The sequence below is a fragment of the Genypterus blacodes genome, unplaced genomic scaffold (assembly GCF_046128005.1).
Source record: "Genypterus blacodes isolate CSIRO-AG114 ecotype Tasmania unplaced genomic scaffold, CSIRO-AGI_Gbla_v1 ptg000015l_1, whole genome shotgun sequence".
NCBI classification, from domain to species: domain Eukaryota; kingdom Metazoa; phylum Chordata; class Actinopteri; order Ophidiiformes; family Ophidiidae; genus Genypterus; species Genypterus blacodes.
In genome coordinates, this window is record NW_027466829.1 from 684,332 (window position 1) to 702,189 (window position 17,858).

Consider the following 17,858-nt stretch of genomic DNA (forward strand, 5'->3'; position numbering starts at 1 on the left):
ATCTCTGTCTCTGTGGGAAAGAAAACAACAGGCCAGTATAAGGTTCATCTCTTTATAAAACTCAGGTAGATGTGTGTGTTCATAAACTTTGGTCTGAGCCCCGAGGCTGACGAACCCACAACATGCTGTGTACTTCAGATAGAAGCAGGTGATCGGGTCACGTGACCAAAGACACGCCAATACTTCAAAGACCCTTGGATGCTTAGAGGTCTGCATACTGATTATTGGGTGAGACGGATCAATCGGACCAAAGTGTATGAACGGACGACACATCTGATAAGATTTACATCACTTTTTTGGCAGTGTCTCTGAAGAGAAAACGTACTAATAATTACAAAAGCTGTTGGTATTCAGTGCAAAACATGGTCATATATGGTAAAGTTATACAGGACAGAACAGAATGGAAATCTACAGAATAAGCATGTTTTGTCTTTGGGTAATTATGGCTCAACCTCCATTTCTATAGAACATTTACGAATGACAAAAATAAATATAAACCAATGGCTCCGAATCGGTGTGCATATATATCATCCAGAGAGACGTAAATATGGCAAAGCACCAATATGGCATCTGTCCTGTATTCTTGTGTCTAGTGAACTCAGTAATGACACGCTAGTCTAAACACATACAGATATAGGAGGCATCTGGGTCACGTTCAGCACCACTTTACCCCAAATCACCTCATCAGTGGACTCCTCGACTGTAACTAACAGGTCTGACCACTAGATGGGGCTATGCTTCATAAATATCGTTGCTACAGAGGAGTTTTCAGCTTTGAACAGTCCTGATCCATGCAAGGCCAAAGATATAATCACTACCATGAAAAGTCAATAAACCAACAGATAGAACACTGATAACAGGTTTGAGACATTGATAGCGGGACAACAAATCTCCTCCAGAACTAAACTGACTCAATGGGGCTCCAACAAAATGAAACACGTTTCATTCAAACGTTTACATGCTGCTCCGATGTGTGAGCTTGCTCCCGGTGCGTCCTAACCGCAGTATAAACGCATAGGTTTCATGTGTATTAGTAGAAATGACCTTATATGGCGGCCTCAGAAGCCCTTGTGTTACAGTTGCTACCCTCAGTGCTTTGCGGGTTAAGACACTTTGCTCTTACTGGAGACTTAAATAAGTTGGAGGTGAAACGATGACCAAACTGGTGTTAGTTCACTTTGTTTCTGTGTAGGAGCAACAAACTACAAAGATGACGAGGAGATACAGTCGCCATTTGTGCAGCAAACGGTAACAGGAAGCAGTTTTTATATACACGGTCAACACAAAGAAAACTGCCTTAAGAAAAAAGGTGCAAGTATTACAAATCTGTACATATAAGTAGTCCTTCCTTTCACACACAAAACAAACTTCAACACTGAACATCTACTGGCCGCTGTGAAGACCTTTCTCCTTCTCTTAACTGGCATTGAAAAGTAATCAAGCATATAGAAAAAACTTAATCATCTCTGCATCGTCGCTCGAGCCGGATGTTTTCAGAAAGTCACCGATTTGGGAAGCTGCTGTCCGCCCGGATGCATCCTGCAAAAGTCTGGGCTGGTCTGGACCAACGGCGTTCCTGCTGCCGACTGTCCTGCAGGCCTGCCGTGGCCCGGTGGGGACCCGGTGTACAAAAGCGGGGCTGGGAAGGCGGAATGGTTCCTGGGTCCTCTGGAGAAGGGCTTTGAGTAACTGGGCGAGGTGGATCTCTGCGTGCCCGTGTGGCCGGCGGCGCGACACTGGAAGGGACCGAGTCTGTCGGCGAAACAAGGAGGAGGAGGGGGGATGATGGCGTCCTCCACCCAGCGATCCTCCCCCTCGTACTCTGGCTCCTGAGGTAAACTGGGGAGAGCGCAGTGCGAGGGCGAGAGAGAAGGGGAAGGAGGGATGAACACGGGGGGCGGAGGGACGGGGTACAGAGACGGGTCGTACTCTCTGAAGGTGGAGAGGGACGAGGGTTTGCCGTAGGTGCCGGGGATCTCCTCAGGCGTGGAATCTAGTCCTGGGCTGAGTGGGAGGTGAGCCGCCACGTCCGGGCAGCGGTCGTCCTCGTCGTGCTCGGAGAGGTTGTCGTATTGGGAAGTGTTAGAAGGCCGTCTGTTTCCCGTCGGCACCGGGACAAAGAGAGTTACGGGAAACTTGGTTGGCTTAGGGGGTGGAAGTCTGGGAGGGGAGGAGGATAAAGCTTGGGTCACAGAGGGAGGAGGCTTCTTATGCATGAGCTCCAGGGACATTGGTGGCTTGGGGCTTTGTTTTGGAGATGGCTTCACTTCAGCGGTGCGGTCTAAGACCTGTGATGAAGCAGAGCCTGGGGAGGGAGAGTGAAGCTGGATCTCTGGCTCAGGACTCTTTCGTTGGCATGGTGATTCACTACGCAGAGGGCTTTGGTTATTCTGCTCAGTGTAGATGAGAGGTGGAGGTGGCAAATCCGGAAGATCCAGAATCTCCTCTCCATCCTGCGTGGTGAGAGCCTCCACAGTAAGGGGCTCATAGGGGGGAGGCCAAGGCGTCGGCTCTTCCTGGGTCTTTGGATCTCCAGTCTGGGTGTCTGCTTTTGTCCGGTCTGCCGTCTGGTTGAGGTCTGGATGCGTCTCCTTCACGTCTCTGACCGTCCCCACCTCTGCACAGGGTTTGGCTGGTTTGGGAGGCAGTGGAGGAGCTGGAGGAAGTTTACACGGCCCTTCAGGCGGCAGCTGTACTTGTGACTGCACCGCAACCGCTTCTGGCAAAGGCATCGATGTGTGCGGCCCGGACAGGCTACTGGAGTGCTGGGCCCCTCCGGTAGAAAGGTTATGCTCTTGGGTGATGGTATCTGATTGCTGTGCGTTTGCATGGGGCTGCTGGTTTGCTTTGGCCTCTGGAGCAGACGGAGGCTGCAGAGGCAGATGAAGAACTGGTCTCTCTTGGCCCAGAGGTCTCTTTGGTAACTCCTCAGACTTGGCTGAAAAACAATATTGAAAGATGCATCAACCAAATAAAGGAACCTTTCATATTCACTCCCTTTATTCAGTCCCTAACCCAACTCAATATCAAATTAATGCATTGTGGAAAACAACGGATATAACAATGGAACCATTAGCAAGGCAACCTGGAGTTCAAATTCTCTCCTTTCATTGGTTGGTTGGCAAATGGTGATTCTGATAAACAAACTGCACCTGGAGGAGGAGGGTCCAGCTTTTTACTGCGTAGCTCAGACATGGCAATCTGTAACTGTTCAACCACCACATCATCAGGCATGAAGAAAGAGACGCCCAGGTCCTCCTGCAGGAACTCCCTCAGGTCCTCCAACTGACACTTCAGCAGGCGCTCTGAGCAGACACACCAGACACACACACACACAAGGCCAAAGGAAATTAACTCCCTGAGTGGGTGAGGCTGACCTACGAGCTTTAAGGTCAACGTTAGGAGGCTAAAACCTGGAATACCTAATATTTAATCAACTTGTGTGTTGGGAACAAAAAAAGCTCTCCTACATTCATAACAGCAAGTCAAGAGACATACTCTGCCAGATATCAACCAATGAGCAGAGGCAAACCCTGAGGAAGCATCCAATGAAACGCCAGCATTCCATTCTTCTCCACAGCAACCGGCCACTTTGATTATGTAAGCCGTCCAAGTTAGAAGGCGGCCAACCGAGAGGCAGAGCGCGATGTCGTCCGCACAGTAAAACTCAGCGGTTTGGTAACAGCTCTGATGGTCGCTCTTATCCGGGCATGAAAGCCGGATTTTGCCCGACTCGTTTAGCCCCAGTAGTGCCAACATGGCTGAATGATGTCATCCGCCTCGTACTCACTCTTGTGTAATTTGAGGGTTGTGTAAGCCATGGCACTGAGCGTCTTCTCCCCCTCCAGGATGAAGATGTCCCACAGACGCAGGGTGAGGGTGAAGGGGGTCTGTTGCGCAGGAAACACACAGCGGCAGAGGGTCAAGTGTGATTTAAGGATGAAAAAACAAACGATTTCAGAAGCGGCTCTTTCTGCAGGAGGAATGTGATGAAATGTGCCATGCTTTATTGTTCTGTAAACAGCCGAGCGCCCTCACACACTCACCCTGTCGACGAAGCACTGGAGAAACCATTTGGTGGTGTAAATCCCCGTTGTCATCTGCTCCTTGTCCTGCGGGGTGAGATTTAATGAGCTGGAGTCTCTGCAGGAAGCTTCATTATCTACTCGCAATGATAAATCTCCACGTAGCAAACAGCTGTTAGAACTTGCATGAGAGTAACATTCTGATGTGTTGCGACAGAAGAGCAGATTATAAAGAAACAAGACGAATAAATCAAAACGCATTCCCGCAGACGACTAAGTGGCCGATGAGCCGCCGCATGTCTCATACAGCCGCTATCTCACCATGTGCTTCTTCAGCTTGGGCAACATTTTGGAGAGGATGAGCTCGTGTTGGGCCTGGAAACGATGCAGCTTGGGAAATCCCGGTATGAAGAAGCCTGAAACGATGACAGAAATGCATCAGCGTGTGTGTGTGGTTTGGGAGTAATAAGGTTTGTAACGTCTGGATCAGGATCACCGCTCCTCACCGTGCATGGCGTGCTTGGTGTCGGTGAGGAGCTGAGACAGAGCCCAGAAGGCATCCTCTTCTTCATTCAGGAACATGAGCAAGAGGGCAGCGATCTGACTCATCCCCTGACAGTAGCTCACCTCCTGAGGGAACACAGGAGAGCAGACAGGTTTCCAACGTGCAAATGTGAGGAATTATCTATAATTTATGTGGCGTAGCACAAAAAGCTGGACGGGGAGATACGGGGAGGAGGCTGCATGCATGTCTGATGCCGTCTGGAGTAGACTGACCACGACAAGCAGCTTCAATATTATAAATACATTTTTCAAAGATTGTCCAAAAATTTATTGTAGGAAAAACATCCTCACTAGTGTCCATCATGTCTGGACATTACGTCGCTGAATTCAGTGATTCATTCTAAACAAGTCACTCTTGGCAAGCGCGGGATACGCAAAAACTGGAGACACATATTTGCTATCTGTCCATATTCAGGCCAGTTTATTGTGGAGCGAGGGGGTGAACACTCCAAGGATCCTTTCAAGGAAAGACAGTAAATATAATTAGGGTTACACAGAGGCTAAAGGACACATTCTCCACATTTTTCTCCTCCATCACAGAGGCGAAAGGACAAACACTCTCGCTCCTACTGACCTAGTTTCTTGTGTGTGCAGTGTGTGAGAGGAGAGGAAAGGGAAAGAGCGGACAGCCCCGTGCCCATTTCCTCTGGCTCAAACACCCCGACCGCACAGGAATCAACCTTGCAACCTGATCAGGAAAAGCAGGACTGAACCCAAATAAATGTTTCTGTCCCCTCTCTTCTCTCGCTGTCGTTTATTTGTGACGAGCGGAAGCGATGTTGAGCAACACCGCTCGGGGTGTCGTGAGCGTGAGCGGTGCGCCATTACTGTGCTTTACTGCCTTAACAAGTTAATTTAACGGCCTGAGAATGTAAACACTGAGCCCTGGATGTGAGCTCAGGTTTGCTACGTTGTGTTTATGCACATTCAGACTGAGCCACACACACTCATAAATAAAAAATGTCAACCGAGGCTCCGAACGACACACGGAGTGCTGCAGAGTGCTCGTCCTGTTCTTCCTGCACCCTATGACCAAGCCACACACACACACACACACACACACACACACACACACACACACACACACACACACACACACACACACACACACACACACACACACACACACACACACACACACACACACACACACACTTACCGTGTTGTAGACAGAATAGGCTGCGAGCACGTGAAACAGTGCCTGCTGCCTACAGAGGAAACACAGAAAAACACGCCAAATGAAACGAGGACACAATAATAGTAATAGTAATTTTGCCGTTAACAACATGAATGATTAGTTACACCTGTTTGACAAATGGAAATGTCACGGGAAAAGTCTACTCCTTAAAAGGCACGATACACAAAGCTGCAAAGGCTTATCAAAGTGAATAAACGGACTATTCCTAAGGGCTTAGAAACGATGATTCACCAAACATGAACCGTCTCATCCTTAAACGAACTCCATCTATCAGCACACACAGCCACAGTCGGGCGGTTATTTTTAGTGCTGGGCTGCGTCCCATCATGCTGTTAGTCTGCCGTGATGTTTGTGTAATAATGAAGATGGTGAGCGGCCTGTTAGTCCTGCCGTAACGCTGCAGTTGGTTTCCAAACCTTCAATCACGTGAGAGTTTCAGTTCTTCTAAATTAATAACGTGCGATTCAGAGCGACGCTTTTGTTACGTCTGTGTCCTGTGTGTGTGCAGAGATGATCATGTGTGCTGTGTGGCTGATTCCATCTGATGCTTTCACAGTTGCAGACAATGAATACAATGTAGAGTGTGTGTTCATAATGTAATGCAGAACTAGAGGATGTCTCTCCCCCCTCCAGGCCTCCATAGTAAATAAATGTCTTATAGACATTGAGAGACAGGAAAAGGAACTTAAAATAGCCGCCCGTGTCCCCGTGTGAGGAACGCAGCTGTTTACAGGGAAGGGAAGCAGTGGGCAGTGGAGCAGGATGGTGCAGTGTTTTGGTCTGGATTGAGTTTGATTAAGGTTTGAATAGAAGGGGAAGTACACCGGCAAGGAGAGAGAAGTCAGTCACACACTCTGAGCTGAACTGACCAATGGGGAATCTTCTCAGAGTCACGACCAAACCACAAACACTAACCAAAGCAACTGTGCTGTCATGTGCGTCACACGGACCAAATCTTCCTCTTAACGTTACACAAACTGTAGTGATAGCTGGCAGGTTTTGAACAGTGTTATTCTGCGTGTGTATGGTTTTTATACGAGCGCGCTGTGGGGCTGCACAGTTCTGTACGAATGCCATTTCCTGTGGGGCTTCGTGCACTGACAGGAAACCTAATAAAACACCAAGAGGGAGGAAACCACTCATGCTTTGGTTTTGTGCTTTGGTCGTGTGTGTGTGTATGCGTGTGCGTGTGTGCGTGTGCGTGCGTGCGTGTGTGTGTTGCTGGCTGTCTTTGGTGAGGTTTGAGCTACGGGTCACACCCTGCAGGAGACTGCGCAAGGCCAGACGTGAAAATGAAGAGGGTGACTTTATGAAAACATGAAGGTCTTGGGAGACCCTGAAGTTCAACAAACATGTTGGCGATGTTATGATTGTTAAACCAAAACGTATCACTTCACAGAGGTTAAAGGTCAGATGACTACGTCTATGATCCAGCAGATTTAGAACATATTAACAACAAATTACCATTTGCTCCTTGAGTGCTTCTCCTGAGTGACAGCAGCATGATACTCACTCAGTCATGCTTATAGATTTAATGAGGATTCATTTACACTTGTACACTTGATCTGAATTTAGTTTACAGTTGAAATCTAGTTTAGTTACAGTTTAAAGTACAAATTGAACATTTATAATCCAACCATTTAGTTTTTATTGTATTTATTATGCTTCAATAAGACTCATGCTCATGAAGGTTGTACGCTAAATGATGTCATCACGAGGCGAGGAGGGCTCACGGCTTCCACAAGTAGAAAGTTAAAGTTAAAATACAGAGAAAATGTAAACTGTGACGTAAACACAGAAAACAACTCACCTGACTCCAAAGCGGTCCATGAACATGACGTTGTTCCTGAAGGTTCTGTTGACGTCCAAGTCTATCTGCTTGATCTCTGTGGAGAAGTTGCGGGCTTGTTGCTTCATTTTCTGAAGGAGGAAATGTTTGTTATCATTAGACATAAATAGACACCAGTGCGGGTTTCCATCGACATTTTGCACAATTTGAAGTTGCAAATTGAGAAGTGGTTGAAGGAAAAAACCTGAAATATCACAGAAATGATATAAATTCCAGAGAACTACTGCATCATGGAAAGCCAACGCCATGTTTACTTCTGATCTTAATATCATGAGATGAGCCCAGTCTTGTTCACATGACATAACATCACTTCATGGAAACACTCCCAATTCGCATTTGACTTGACTTGAGGCTGCTGAGGGGGATTTTGGGTTGTAGGATTCATACCTCGTATTTTCCAGCGTTATCTTTTTTGACCTTCTCGATGTCCAGGAGCAGAGCCCAGGCTTGGCCTCTCAGCTTCAGGGGGATGCCTTTATACACACGCTTCACCAGCTAAAACATATGGGACAGAGACTTATGCAGAGACGGATGTAAGGGGAAACACACACACACACATACAAATCAAGACAACGAGAGGGAGGAGGGGGGTGCACTTCTACATGCTGCTTTACAGCCTGGAGCCCTGTGAGAGCTGCTGAATGACAGGGAATCATCAGCAGCACTTAGGGAAATGCCTAAATTGTCTCGACCAGGCAGGAGACTGAAAAGGGCGGAAGGGGTTAGGTTCAAAGGGGAATGGAAAATAGATAATTGAGAGAAGTGGAAACAGTATATCACATAGTTGAGTTTAAAAAAAGGGAAGCAGGAGCCAAATTGAGACGGAGCTCGAGTGTTTTGAAACCTTCCAGTGTTCCAGAGAGCCACGCACCTTTTCGCTGTTCTTATACTTGTCCCACTTCTTCACCATCTTCACCCATTTCTCTATCCGCTCTATCTCCTGGTGCTTTTGCTGGAGAGAGGAAAACGGGACAAGCTTAATTCTCCCTGTGTATGAGGCGAGACAGGGTTTACATCTGGAAAATCTGGACAAAGCCGTACCTTCTCTTCAATCGCACTGGGTGTTGGCAATTCTTTCTCACTGGAGCAGAAACACACACGTGTATTAATGATATGAGAGGTGACTGACAAGAACTCAAATCAGTAAATATCCAAGAGAGGAAGCTGCAGTCACGAGCTTCATGTCAGGTAAACTTACTGCAGGAAGCCAAAGCGGTCGGTGAAGTTATAGATGCTGTAGTCAGCATCCTCCCACGGGTCAATCTTGACACCCTCCTGCCTGCCCTGAAACATCGATACATCCCCTTTTAAAAACACTACAAGCTAAACAAAGAGGTAGGAGGGGAATGAACAAGGATTGAGTGACAGAATGAGTGATATAGACGCTGTTACATTTTGTGATTGTAGACTAATCCTAAACTGTGGTCTGTGTAATGTACATTATCCAGATAATGAGGTCACATGCTCAGCTTTTCCACCTGACCCTTCCCTGACCTTCCCAGGAGGCTGCTGCCCGACCCTCCTTGGAGGCAGCATCTCCATTGTCTGCTTTTTTTCCCAGCTTCTTTCTTTCTTTTCCACCTTCTCACTGGCTGATTTCCTCCGGTCCATCCTTTCTCCAACTTATCGTGCTCTCATTTTCACTCCTTTCCTTGATATTGTCCACCACCCTGCACCCCCAGCTTCTCCAACTCACCCTGCCCAGCACTCAGCTTTTTCTGGCTACTTGTTTGCTGGATTTTCTCTTTGTATGTCATTAGTTTGACAGGATTGCTTATGTTCAGGGTTGCATGTCCATGAGTCAGCATTAGCGTTCCGTTGCACTGACCTTCTCATACTTGGAGATGATTTCAGCCCGTTCCTCTGCTATTAATGTGTCTATGTCCTTCTTCATGTCAAAATCTGAGGGGAAACAGAAAAATCAAGCATTTAAACAGGCATTTGTAGTGTTTTGTAATAACTAGACCCAATTATTTATTTAGAACAGCAATTGACAACCAGTTCAAACGGCTTCTATGTGTTCTATGAGACCTGGAGGCAAATATGTCACAGTAACAAAGCTCTATTAGTCAAATCTATATACTAAAAGCATGGAGGTTCAGGCTGAGCTGATTATGACAGCTGACAATAAATTTGTAAACCCCTCCGACTACCAGGTCATCTGTATAACTGGTTCCAAACAAGCTTCTAATCCACACATGGATAATCAAAGTCATGATCTGAGAGAGCTATTCAAAGTATGTGAACTTCTTGCAAATGAGTTCAAACACGTGAGCCAGCCTGCACAGTGCCAGAGCGCGTTGGCACTGCAGGACAGAAATGGAATGGAATGTTATTAGTTACACCTGTGTTTGACCACTCAATGTGTCAGTCAACGCCTTTGGAGAAGTGTATTGAGGCAAGAGCAGGATCCAGCTGGACATAGAATCGCACTCTCCAACCCCCAACACACACACACAGACACAAGGGCACAGGCCTAACCCTCGCAGCCTTCCATGTCCTGATGTGGTCTGGCAGCAGTTGTCAGGCCTGAGGGGTCATGGGACAACACAGTCTCGCTCTGCATTTGCCAGAAGACAGATGGTTGCAGTTGAAGCAGGAAATGAAAGTTAAACAGTCTTCCAACAAACATGAAAGGACCATAAAGAGATTCAATGTTACCAGAAATCCAAATGCACAAAAATAGTGACAGAAATGACAGTAAATTCTCAGCGCTGTGGGTTGAATCAACGCGCTGTCACACAGAGGGCGACTCTCACTGACACATGGCAGCATGTGGGGCCAGCTGAAGCCCCGGCTGGTGTTTCAGTATGTCTGGCATGAGGTCACTGACAACAGGTGTGGAGGCACCTGCCAAACCACAAAGAGTCCCTTTAGCTTTCCCTGGACTCTACGCTGGAATGAAAACCGCCTAAACTCTCTGTCCACCCTTGTTACTTAGACCGGCTTTAGACTTTATGAAGTCCACTCAAAGAAAGTTTTTTGGGACCCATGTCTGTACATTCTTTGTTGAATACTGTGGTTTAGTTTTGCCTTGTTCTCCTCTAGCATATTGTATACTATATATTAACATTTAGCATTGTTATCTGACCCGTAGCTTCAGCATTCAGTCGTCTCCGTCAAAACAACAGCTGAGCCTTACGTCTCTCTTTCCCTTGTATAACAGGTGGTCAGCCAAGCTAAACCGTTACACAAACGCCGACTGCTGTTCTATCCCGTTCCCCACTTTCTTTCTCGTCTAACTCAGGTTGAGCTATTTCGGTTTTTCGGAGGCATCAGCAGATTTTTTTTTCCCCTAAACATTTGAGTCAGCTTCCTCGGCCTGAACCATCGGATCAGGAAAACCCATCTGGCACATCATGCAGGCTACAATTAAGAAGTTACGATGTCAGAGCTAAAAGAAAGAAGAGCTTTGATCATTTAAACTCTATAATACTGCCATTTCCAGGTCTTTTCTTTTATATATCTGTAAATTCTAAATCAAAATCTGTGGTAGGATAAATTAGGATCCTGACAAATCAAACAATCCCGCTGTGTTCCCTCTTCTTTAGCCCTCCACGTGGCATGACCTCATGTGAGGACATCAGGCTGCACGTGATTGGCAGGAGTTGTGGGAAATCTCACGAGCCAAACTGACCAACTTCAAGGCTCATCCTGGAACAACATAGTAACGCGTCTCCAGCAAGGTCCTCACGGGGGGTTGGGTGTGAGGGGGTCGCAAGTTGTGCTTCATCTTGAGGGTGTAGCTGCTTACTTCCTGTGTTGAGTCTCCAGACTGCTGATAATATTGTGTGAAGGTCTGAGAAAAAAAAAAGGAAAATGGTGTCCGCCACTCCTTCAAAAGCAGACTCGCAGGACTGTGGCGTCTGCCCTTAATAGAGGGAGGAGAACGGGCCTCCCTGGGACCACAAAAAAGTGTTTTTCTGCCCCAAAAAAAGACTAGAAAACAGCAATCCAAGCATCTGACAGACATGCGTGATCCCACAAAGTGACCAGTTCACATTAGCGCTGATGCTATTTTGCTTGTGAGTCACTGACGCGGCAGAGGAACGCCTCAGTGGAGGTTCAGTCAAAAGGCTCTCACGGCTGAATCCAACAAACCGGGTTTGAATGCCTCATTTGAGAAAGTTGTGGTGGGGTTCACGGGGTCAAACAGACAGCAGGTGGAGGAGAAACTGACTCAGCAGCAGAGAAAGTTGCAGCGTGGGAAAAGACTTCACATTGGAAATACGGTCAAACAGCCCACCTGGGGGGAGGGGAGGGGGAGTCAAAAGAAAGAGGAGGAGGGGGAGGAGGAGAGGGGGAAAAGATGACGTAAAGCTCAAATTTAAAAAGAGAGAAAGAATGATGCATTGCAGTGCGATGGGAAGAACAGGCAGTAGTCTTCACATACTTCACCCCCAGAACAAGACCTAAACCAAGTTTTCACACAAGCTATGAATATAGCAGAGGCCGAGTGAGGCAGAAGGGGTGAGGAAGAGGACGGTGGCGAGAGAGAAGTGGTGTTCTCACTGACACCCGAGCAGATGAAACGACAAACCGCTTTCCTGTATGGTTACGTTTCATAAACCGGGTTGCTTACAGGATGCAAGAGTGCAAACCTAGGGCCGAGGTGACATCATTTCCTGTTATGACAGAGCTCCTCTGCATTAAAGCTGTGTACGTACTGTTGTAAGAGACATCGCACCAAGCATTCTGAGTCACTTTTACCAGATTTAAGCTTGAAGATGCAGCAGTCATAACATGACGTAATGATTCATCGCCAATATCCCCAAACATCCTCTGTGAAAGCCTGTTCATGTTTTGACTGGACATTCTTAAGAGTATGATTGAATTGTGTGCGGGTGTGTGTGTGTGTGTGTGTGTGTGTGTGTGTGTGTGTGTGCGTACATGTGTTAATATCTACACAGGCTTAAATCAATAAGTTAAAGCAGATCAGGGTGTGTAAGGGTCAAACTAGAACCCTCAGACCATCTAATTTTACACTGAGATGAGACCACAACCAATTATTTCATACAACATCTCATCACAAACCACTTCCACAACCTGCTGGGACGTGTGTGTAAGATGCGAGTGTAGTTGTTTCGCATCACTGCATCTGCAGGCAGACTCGTTTGGGTCTCATTCCACCAGATTAGCCTCACAGGTTCTGCTCCATTAATGTCAATGGTTCCTCAGTTCAATTCCCTTACAATCCAGTGCAAAGCTTCCCCAGTGCATCTGTGCAGGCGTGCAATGACATCGCCAATGAGAACGTCTACACTTGAACTCTTTATCATGAGCGACAGCTCATCCGTGGCTCCATTCTCACAGAGCGCTGACGCTCTACGCTTCATCTCATCACATAGTTTTGGTAAAGGGCCGTACCATTACAGCGACCAATAAAATGCAGATGCTGTGGCTGTGGCTTGTTAGGAGAGTTTGGGGGAAATGAGTGTTCTGCCTCCTCCGGTCTGTGTGCATATCTGCTTGTAATAAGGGACTAAACTGTTCTGAGGCACAGAGCGAATGTTCAGTGTGAGCAGCCGTGTCATGGCTTATGTATTAGTGTGTGTGTGTGAGAACAGAAACGAAAGACTCTGCCTGTGCGGAGCAGGTGATTCATACACGAATTGACAGAAAGTACAAGATTGCAAAACCTGTACATTGTCTGCCAAGCTCATTGCAGACAACATAGCATGATTTGACTATTTAAAGTGGTTGAACAAGCATAAGGTAATCCTTACTGATGTTACTGCAGTCGTTAATACCACTTTGCATCATAAACTTCAAAGGAATGCCTCAGAATGCAGTCTATTATATTTTCTCTGTCATTAACTTACATTACATTAAGTGAATGCTGGAGGCCTGCGGTGGTTAAAATGAACAAGCACATCTTTCCACTTCTGCAAAGGAAGGAGCCTGACAAGTGACCACATGGCTCTAATTTCCACATGAAAACGTCAGGAAGTCCCAGATGACTACAGAGCTCCAGCTTTTAATGGGTGTCAGACACACAGTGTGCGCAAGCAAACACACATGTTTCCCCAAAAGAGGCAGATAATGAAACAAAGCAGATTGGAGGCAGAGGCAGAGACTTACAGGGATCACTTTCGCGGTGGCTTCCCTGTTTGTAGCAGTGGCAGAGTAGGTTAAGAATTTCTCAGTTGGACTACAGAACGCCTTGTGCTCCACTGTGCACACGACAGGAAATGTTGGTGTCCACAGTGGAGCGGCTCCTGATTGATATCCTGATTCATACAGGAGGATTTTCCCGTTACAGGCTGCAGTCAACGGATCCTTTGTTCATCTGAATGCAACATTTATTTGGCAGTTTCAAAGAAAAAAACAAGGAGAGGTTTGAATTATCGCTTCAAGTTACGCCAGGAAATCTAAGAGAGCTGGTTTGTGATGCTCAACAGCCATATTATACTTTAAAGAGAGGGAGAGGAACCAGATGGACCTTTGGAGAGACAGATACTGAAAGTTAAGACTCAGAGGGTGATCCAGTGAGCTGCAGACACAAGTTGCAATACTGGAAAGAACCAAACAAGGACCAGGCCAAACTTGTACCAAACGACAACAAATCTTTGCTTTTGCATTTAGGATACAAAGCCCAGATCTCTCAACATCCACTGCACCAACAATGATGCAAATGTCAAAGCCGTGTGCTACACACCATGTGTTTTGCAGGTGTGGTGGTCTATGGACAATGGCCAATTGTTCACCCTTACCACAGAGGTTCCTCTTGCGACCTGCTCTGATTGGCCATCGAGTCAAAACAAAGCATGACAACAATGTGTAACTTAATCCACAGCTGACTGGGTCCAGACGCATTTCCGAGACCAGGAAATTAACTGGTGGACGGGAGAGGAACGATAGCAAGTCCCCCCCGCCACCCCCTCCCCTCCATTACTACTCTGAAGCCGGACTAAAAGTCGCCTCTTTCTCGTGTCCGGCTGTAGTGTTTGTGTTTCTCCACAGAAAATAGCCGACACACGGAGACTGTGTGACCCAGGGATCAAACATTCTGAGCAAAGGGAGTAGAGCGAAGCAATAGACTCAGAATAGCCCGTTGTCCCCACGGGGTTCTTCTGTCCCGCTCCTCTCTGCGTCGCTGCTCGCTGTCATCTCACTGTTTCATTTTCCCAAAGACGAGGACGTCGACCAAAGACTCAATCGCTCCATACACTCATACTACCTCACTCATTCCACATCTACAAAACAGGAAATAACTATATGGAATGTGAGGAAGGGGGATACTCTTGAAGCTGAACCAGCCTGAGAACCAAAACCAGTGTCACTGCTCCTTTCCATTGCCTACCCATTACCTAGGGGGGGGCAAAGGGGGGGTCTAAATATAATAATGACCACACACATTTCTAGATGCTGGAGTGGCCGCTCAGCCAGACAGAGGCCCTGTTTCCCAGAGTGGCAGCATGCTCTGGAGGATGGAATGTCAGGGGAATAGTATTCATAAACAAAAAAAAAACCACAGGACCCTGCTGAGAAAGCCAAATTCTCATAAATGGATCATCCTCCTGACAAGGACGGAGCTGGAATACTGGCAGTGAAGTCGGACTTTACGGGTTGGAAATGTAAAGAAACATCTAAAAACTCAAACTAAGGACCAAGATTAGACGGAAATTCCCAGACGAGCTAGTTTAGTCATTCTTTTAGACAATTATCTTCATCGGCCATCACTCATCACCTTAGTCATCCTGACATACAATCTACTCAGCAGAAGTCTGACCTGGACTGATCTGGGAAATAGGCTTGGCTCATTCAGGGACATGTGACAAATGAACACAGTGTATTTAGCCAGAAATATGTTGAAAATATAATTTGGGGAAACATATTGAGTATCTATTTCACCTTTATTTATCATTAATTCTCCATTTCTAAAATCAACGGTCAGATGTGTTGAATCTGACCAAGTGGCCCGGTGCCTTGTTCTGCTCCACTGTTGACAAAAAGCTTTAGCGACCCCGAGCATCAGGCCTTTGACATCCATCATAAAGTAGCCATTCATCCTGTCAAAACAAAAGGCCCGTTGATGCCTTTTCCACTAAAATAATAATATTACAACAGAGAACACCTTAAGGTTTTTACTACAATGAATGCTGCTTATGGGAGAGAATCAAGAAAACAACTGAATGGCGATAAAATTGTTCTCAGTGAAATAAAACCCCAACATCTAATAACTTAATTCAAGGGTTTTATTCAACTATAAAAACTCAATTGACCAGCAGAAATAGATAACTCCTTTTACAATGGGAACAAATGAAGACAAAGTAATCAGTGTACCTTGGTGTGCTTAAAAAAGACTTTTGCTGCTGACTGAGCCAGACTCACAGGCACAAGAACAACATTTAAGTGCTCACACGCTCTGTTATACACGTGGCTCACATCCTGTTGGCATTACAGAGGGCAGTAAACTCATTGTTTAGGGGAGCATTCAAAGCCTCTATCAACATTCTACAAATATAACTTGAGTTTGCACCGGTTTCTGAAGGGATCAAACAATTTTCTTCATTGGATGGAGAAAATAGAGATTGAACATTGTAATAATTTGTGATGATCAATTACTCTCTTATGGACAGAGGGAACGTTTAACATTAAAGTCTTAATAATTTGTGTTTCATTTGTTTTTCCATTGATAGTATATAAATGGGTGTAAAATCAACAGTATTTTTTATTTTAGACATATTTGAAACTTGAATTATAGTCTGTATGTTCAGGGTGCTGTACACACACATCCACAGGAACATACACATCAACATTAACACACACCAACCCATTCATAAAGCACCACTCCTCTACAGTGACTTTCAAAGTGATGGCAAACAATGATGTACTGGATAAGATGAGTGAGTGAGTGAGTGAGTGAGTGAGTGAGTGAGTGAGTGAGTGAGTGTGTGTGTGTGTGTGTGTGTGTCAATGTACACCGGCTGAAACACAATGAAGGGGGCAAATAACTATGACAGACAAACAATGAGCACTGAACATCTGGGAGAGGATGAGAGCTAATCCTGCAGGAGATCCTTCACTCTCATGTCACATCCCCCACTCACATGTACATGAAGCCAACCAGTGACACCCAGTTCACCTCCTATGGCAGACCAGTTAGTGGCGTACTTCTGGATGTTGAAGCATCTGCGGTGTGTGTGAGCCATGGATACCGTCGCCAGTGATAAGAACTACTTTCTGCATATCTACTTTTCTATATTTTCTAGTTCTACTCGCAAGTTATAAATACGGAACTTGAACGCAACGAAAAAGCACGTAAACACCACACGCGCCGCAGTTTGTACACTGAAAATTCCCACAGTGAAGCGCTCCCTCCGTGTCGCTGTCATCGGTAGCCATCAACCACTCTGAGAGTAACATCACAATCGTAAATCTCCCTCTTTAAATCACGCGTTGATGAAAGTTTAACGCAGCAGGAGCCTACACAAAGTGAGGCGATGGCTTCTTTTAATGTCGCGCATTAAACCAAGTTGTAAAAAGCACAATAGAGGCAAAGGCGCGGGTGACAATTGTTCCGGATTATCTAGTGCCTGTGTTAAGTGGTGACACGGTTTCTTTAGAAACGGCAGGTGTTGAAGACAGAGGGAGGTTATCTAATTTACTAATATTAAATTGGCCGTTGTTGAAAGCAGACAACAAAGCGGAGATACAACTTCAGTTACCGTCACGAAATCAACGTTAACCGAAGTATTTACGCTTAAAGTCACCAGTTAACACGGACACTCCTTTACGTTTTCCGCGGCCACCCACAGACTCGCGCGCCCCGCTAACAGCAGACATTGTTTTAGGGATGTGCTTACCTTTTCAAGTGACTTCTCTCCTTCCTCTGCTTCTCTATACCTACAAGTACAGACTGAATCCACTATTCTCATTCTCCTCCTCGCCAGAACAGCGTTTACCGTGCCGTGGGTTTGTCCCGCACTGTGTCTCGCTCACATGAAACCGACGCTGGTCGCACGGCTTCACCCCCAGAAAGTCCACATGTCGAGCGCCGCCGCAGCTGTCCGCCAGCACGCCACTGACAGAAGGATGCGTGACGCACGGGCAAACAGGAGGCGCGCCCCCCGTGGACGGAAGCGGAACTTCCGTGTTTGTGGTACATCAGCTGAGTGCAAGCAGATCACAAATTCTAAATAATCTCTTTATTACTTACATTATTATTATTATCCATGACTGCGTTTTGCTGGATGAGCAGGATCATTTGGGGGGAAAA

At 46.3% G+C, this 17,858-nt stretch overlaps 1 protein-coding gene across 1 annotated transcript; it reads right to left on the reverse strand.

Moving 5' to 3' along the window:
* Positions 1 to 38: 38 nt before the first annotated feature.
* Positions 39 to 17,676, reverse strand: LOC143016858 (uncharacterized). The gene is made up of 14 exons (XM_076171395.1): positions 17,446 to 17,676; positions 9,465 to 9,538; positions 8,835 to 8,920; positions 8,678 to 8,717; positions 8,508 to 8,588; positions 8,024 to 8,131; positions 7,598 to 7,707; positions 5,749 to 5,797; positions 4,532 to 4,655; positions 4,347 to 4,441; positions 4,047 to 4,112; positions 3,791 to 3,890; positions 3,153 to 3,305; positions 39 to 2,938 (listed from the first exon to the last, which is right to left on the reverse strand). The coding sequence occupies exons 2-14, from the start codon at positions 9,528 to 9,530 to the stop codon at positions 1,494 to 1,496; spliced, it is 2,523 nt and encodes an 840-aa protein (XP_076027510.1). The 5' UTR covers positions 9,531 to 9,538; positions 17,446 to 17,676; the 3' UTR covers positions 39 to 1,493.
* Between the last annotated feature and the right edge of the window lie 182 nt (positions 17,677 to 17,858).

Bases quoted from the DNA above. Each gene is read 5' to 3' on its own strand.
- LOC143016858 (XM_076171395.1), bottom strand. From the start codon at position 9,530: ATGAAGAAGGACATAGACACATTAATAGCAGAGGAACGGGCTGAAATC. The intron at 8,921-9,464 runs GTCAGTGCAACG...TCGATGTTTCAG, and splicing joins TCATCTCCAAGTATGAGAAG to GGCAGGCAGGAGGGTGTCAA. The intron at 8,132-8,507 runs GTGCGTGGCTCT...CATATGTTTTAG, and splicing joins AGTATAAGAACAGCGAAAAG to CTGGTGAAGCGTGTGTATAA.